Consider the following 6,000-nt stretch of genomic DNA (forward strand, 5'->3'; position numbering starts at 1 on the left):
ATATGATATTTTGAAAGATTATAAAAAATACATTGATGATATTTATATAGAGGTATAATAATCAATTGATAACATAATAAATAAATAAAATGATTATAAATATTTTAAAAATATACCGATCATTGCAAATTGATATTTTGAAAGTTTATTAAATGTTAATATGAAATTTAAAAATTAAAAAGGACAAATTTACATCATATATGAAATCTTCCCTAAATTTTTTATATATAAATATCAAAATACAATTGATGAGAGTCGAGCAAGTTGAATATGTATATGTTGGGTAATAAGATCAGACTGAAACTGTCCAAACTTCAATATGCTATAGTTTGTTTGTTTTTTTTAAAGTTAAATACACCTACAAAAACAATATTATTACAATTTACATTTGATTAGTTTTGACAGCTTCCAAACTCCTTAATCTGTTTGAAGCATATAAAATAATGAAAGGAATCATTTGAATATTGAATATAGACCCATTTAGTTTAAAGCTTGAATATCATAATACAAAACTTATGAAATAACTAGAAACAACAAACAAAATGCTACAAATTGAAGTTGACGTGGCTTCCAACATGTGAGAGAGTAAATACTAAATACAATACAAAACAAAATTTGATTTGTGGATTTAATAAAACTCGTTAGTTCCATTAGAGTTAGGAAGCCTTTGGCGTCTCTCAACATAAGCTGATGGAAACCAACCATTTTTACCTTTGCATTCCCCTTCAGACCATCCTGATGGGTTCACCTGCAAAAGGATAAACTAGTCATTTACCATTCACCCTAAAAAATAAAAAATTTGTTAGAGAAAGAATAAAAAAAAAATCAACCTTTCGAACTACAACATAATCACCAACTGCCAAGTCCAGTTCTTTATCTGATGAAGCTTCAAACGCATGCATAGCCTGCAATTCACCATTAGCAAGGGCATTTACGTCTTTTACAAATTCCAGAAATATAAAAAATAAAAATAAAAAAGGTTACCTCAGCCAAAAAGTACTTGGTTTTATCCGACAAAAGATTTGATGGAACTGTAGGAGGAGCAGAATCTCTCCTTTGTTTGTCCGACACCATCTATCGAATTTTTAAATAAATATCCAATTAAGTGACAGATGTGAATTTAAAAAAAAAAAAAAAGAAAAGAAAAAGAAAAAAGTAGAAACCTCTGCTTCAATCTGATGGAGAATAGCAGCGACTCTCTCGTGATATGTTCTTTCTCCTTCCACCTTCAAAAGCATGAAACTTGTCTTAATGGATTAAGCACTTTACTTATAATTTATCCAGACAGACAGATATATGGATTGATTACCATTGCAACAAGTCTCTGAAAAGTGAGTCTTTGTTGCTGTGATTCAACAGCAGCTAAAGCAGCAGTTGCTTCTTTTCCTAAAACAGCCATATTTGCTTTCAGTTCCTGCATTCGAGTTTCAGCTGCATGGAGTTTGGTCACATTTTCAGGGATGGGTGCTTCTCTCACTCGTGCTTGTCTTCTAGAAACTTCCGATGCCTGTTTGCTTTTAACAATTAATTACAATCAACGCCATTCGATCATTCATTCAACCTTTTTTTATTTACTTATTTAAATAATAATAATTAAAAAAAAAAAAAAAAAAAGGGAGTTACCTGAGTCTCGGCTTCTTGTCTCATTTTGCTGTAACGTTGAGCAAGATGGCGTGCATCTTCTAAAGGAGCACCACTTATCATTGCTCTTAATGGTTCCAATACCTGAAAGAAAATTATAATTTTTTAAAGTTTCAAATTTGGATTTATAGAAAATATATATAGAGAGAGAGAGAGAGAAATAAGAACCTGTGAAAATAAGAGCCTAGTGAAATCTTCTTGCTCTTTTTCAACGTGTTTACGTGCATCACCATAGATAGATGCAGCTTTGGCCAAAATTTCATCATGAGCATTTTCCACTCCGTATTTGGAGCAATCTTCAGACAATTTGGTTCCTAATTTTGATTAAAAAAAAATAATAAAGATTAAAAGAAAATTGAAGCTACATAAGATGTTAGAAAATCGAGAGTAGTTTGCAGTTTTCACCTGCTTCTATGTGTTTATATCCTATGGATGTAAAAGTTTCTGCTGCTTTAACCAGTTCTCTTTGAAACTCCTGGAGGAAATATACATGAATTAGACCAAAATTGATAATAGATTGCTGGAATTTTTTTTGACAAATGTTCCAAAATAAATTATGGGAGGATGCAATTTTCCATGCTACTTGCTTAATGATCAGAATGCCCTCTAGGATTCTAAATCTTAAAAACTTAATCTTTAGGTTATACAAAGTTATTTTCCAAACTCAAGATTTTTTTCATTATGCCACTAGAATTAAAAGGAGTTCTGCATGGAAATTTGTTGAAGAATCTACAAGGCTACAAGAACTTTATAAAGTGCCCAACATTTGGATAACTATAGGCGAAATCTTCACCTGTTAAGTCATGTGATCCAGATCCTTCCAATAACTCTAAGAAGAGAAAAACTGTCTCACGCAAAATATTCTATATCTCATCATGTATCTTACTCAAAACTCTCACCCAAATTCTATTCAATTACCACAAATGTCTCACATATAGAAATTCCTAACAACATACATGATGCTCTTAAAAGTCTGGAATGGAGAAAGGTTGTCATAGAAATATAGAATAAATGAGTGTTCTTGAGAAGAATCAGACATGGAATGATAAACATCTCTCATAAAGTACTCCAACAAATGGTTGCAAGTGGGTATGTACTCCAAAATTAAATTTTCAGTCTCAGCTTCCAACTAAAAGATACAAATATAAAAGTAGTTAACAAAAAACAAAGAGATGAAGAGAAAAGAAGAGGTGAAACTACAGGTAGACACAGAATATGCACCACAATCCAGTTAAGGCCAGGTAGAATAGTTAAAAGCAGCATGAGAGACATGATTTATAAAGAAGGAATCAAGCACTGAGTGGAAGAGTGAATTACATTTGCATTTTTACCTTTCCTGATCGAGTTGTTCTGTAGAGCTTCTCCAACTGCTGGTGTCTTTGCATCTCCATCTCATCAATAACCACCACATCTGAATGCTCATACCCACTCGCACTGAATTGCTTTATCACAGCCTGAAATGATAAATATCCAGAACATTAACTCACTGATAGGTAGCCAGCCATCTGCATTCTAGAAGAAGATACTTGACATCAAGAATTAAAGCGAAGCTCTGTCTAGGGAACAGAGAGGCTACTAACACAGAAATGAAAATAAATGATGGATTGAAACCAACCACCCATGACCCACACACACACGCAGACACACTAAACCTTCCCGATTTCTAAATTCAATTATACGATTGTTGAAATCTATGATTATATAAATTCAAATGCAAATCTGTCAAAATCAAACTGAATTATCATTAGTAGCTGGAAATTCTAGATACTGGTGTTCGTAATTTGATGTGACGACCACCATTCCGAATAGCCTCTCAAATCGATATTAGTCGGTAGCTAACTATCAGTCCACCGCCAGAGACTTCCAATGAGCTCAAAACAACGGTGGATGTGAGATGAGATGCTACGTATGTAAGTGTTGCGAGTAAATTATCATCAAGAGCAACAAAACCCTATATGTAAATCACATCCAAACTTGAGCTCTGATCATATAATTTAAGGTGATTGAATTACCTGCTGTTGTTTGGCAACTTGATCTCTAAGCTTACTTGCTTGCTTCCTTAGAGCGTCCATGATGATGCTTACTGTTCGCTCTCTCTGTCTCCCTCAACAAAAATTGCTAAAATTTGTATCAGGCTGATAAAGTTCATCAGATCTGGCAACTAATGAAATGAAAAAAAGGACCTAGTCTTTGGAAATTTGCCAAAAAGCCCTTTGACTTCTTATGGAGAGAAAATGTTTGAAAATAAAAATATAGGTTTAATCTAGGGGGTTAGCAGGTCAGCAAGACTATCCAAATTTATATATATATATATATATATATATATATATATATATATATATATATATATATATATATATATAGGTATCAAGGTACCAATTGGCATTGTTTATTTTAATACAGAATGATAATTGATACTTTAAAATCATGAAATTTAGGATTGGGTACGGATGTTAGTATCGAAAATTTGTACCATACCATGTACTAGTTTCAGTAATATTAGTTTGGTTCAGTACTTAGTATCTTTTTTTCACCTATTTTGATACTTGGTATTTTCGAGTTGGTACCAGTTTGGTATCATGTTCATCCTTAGTTTAATGTTTTGAAGTGATGCATTTATAAGGGTAAGAATGTTTAAAAAACGTTTAAAAAACACCATCGAAGTTTTGTCTATTTAAAAAACACCATCAAACTAAGAGTTTTGTATAAAAAACACCAACAAAGTATACCTTTAGTTCAAATCTCACCTTGTTGTAACCGGATCATTCATATGAAGGGATGAGTTGGCATATTTGAGCTGAGTTGGCATATTTAATAGGTGAGTTGGTATATCTGGTCAACATTAAATTAAATGAGAAATAATCCACCCTAATAAAACAATTTATGGTACAAATGCATACGGCTCTCTAGATCGATTGCCTTCTTCAACCTTCATGGATTCTCCCTATAAATCGTTAAACTCCAACTAAGCTCAAAATTTTCCAAAATCGTTCAACATATGGCAAGAACGTATATCCCAACTGTTTCAAAATTTCTTATATGTATGATTATATGAATGTTTCTATGTAAGCATCAACTCAATTCTTCAGCAATTGATTTTGGACATAAAGACTTGGTGAGTGAAGAAAGTAATAGGGCTGACAGGAGCATCTGCACAAGGGATATTGAAATGCTTCACCACTAAATGGCTTACAATGGCTTCCACTCGTACCATTAGATCGATTCCCTGTTTATAAGATAGAATAAAGATACAAATTTTTTGATTTGGGCAAGTTTTATCTGAAATGATTGTACAAATTCAAGGCAGCTTCATTGAGTAATAAATAGGGGCAAAATGGTCAATAAGCATCAAAACTATATATTTCTTAATAATATTCAACAACGAAAAATGGTTACAGGGCAAATAATACATGAAAATGCTTTTTTTATATAAAAATAACCGCTTTATAACATGTTATGAAAGTAATTTGGGCAAGCTTATCTGAAATGAGTACATATTCAAGGCAACATTATTGAGTAATAATACATGGGTAAAATGGTCCATAAGCATCAAAATGTATATTTCTTTCTAATATTCAACAATATCAGGGGCAAAATGGTTAATGGGCAAATAATACATAAAAATGCTTCTTCTTTTTTGATAAAAAGGACTACTTTATAACAGATTATGAAAGTAGATGTGGGCAAGTTTATCTAAAATGGTTGTACAGATTGAAGGCATCATCAATGCATCATTGAGTAATAATACTAGGGCAAAATGGTCCATAAGCATCAAAATTGTATATTTCTAAATAATATTCATCGACATCATGGGCAAAATGGTTAACGGGCAAAAATTACATAAAAATGATTTTTTTTTTTTTTTTTTTTTTTGATAAAAATGGTTGCTTTATAACAAGTTATGAAAGTAGATTGTTGTAATTGGTGTAAAATAGAAAGAAGGGATGCATCAAGAAATAGAAACATACTTTAAATCTTGAATATCAAGGCACTTTTAAACAATAAGCAATAAAAGGAAGTTACTCAGATGTATAAAAGTATGTTATTTGTTCTTGTTTAATGCTTAAAAATGGTTTAAATTTTCTTACAAGTCCAAAAATGTATATGGACAGTTTGGTCATAAAAGCATCATAACCAACAAACAAGGATAATTTGGTCATAACTATAGCAAAAACCAACAAACATGGGCAATTTCCTTATAAATGCAGCAAAACCCACAATTCAACAATAGGGACAAAAAGGCATATTTGTCATTTTGGTCATAACGGCACTAACTGTTATTTTTTTCATGTAAAACTAGTTGACGCTATCATTTTTTCATTCATAATTGATTCAGTCTTTATATATGATAACAATTTT

The 6,000-nt window shown here is 31.7% G+C and overlaps 1 protein-coding gene across 1 annotated transcript; it reads right to left on the reverse strand.

Moving 5' to 3' along the window:
* Positions 1-456: 456 nt before the first annotated feature.
* On the reverse strand, positions 457-3,811 carry LOC145062778 (SH3 domain-containing protein). Its single transcript, XM_079010369.1, has 10 exons — positions 3,654-3,811; positions 2,973-3,095; positions 2,047-2,116; positions 1,810-1,955; positions 1,624-1,725; positions 1,310-1,507; positions 1,164-1,226; positions 985-1,074; positions 831-905; positions 457-748 (listed from the first exon to the last, which is right to left on the reverse strand). Exons 1-10 carry the CDS (start codon positions 3,711-3,713, stop codon positions 629-631), a joined length of 1,047 nt encoding a protein of 348 aa, XP_078866495.1. The 5' UTR covers positions 3,714-3,811; the 3' UTR covers positions 457-628.
* Positions 3,812-6,000: the final 2,189 nt, after the last annotated feature.

The sequence above is a fragment of the Lactuca serriola genome, chromosome 7 (genome assembly GCF_051521515.1).
Source record: "Lactuca serriola cultivar US96UC23 chromosome 7, Lser_US96UC23_V15, whole genome shotgun sequence".
Classification (NCBI taxonomy): domain Eukaryota; kingdom Viridiplantae; phylum Streptophyta; class Magnoliopsida; order Asterales; family Asteraceae; genus Lactuca; species Lactuca serriola.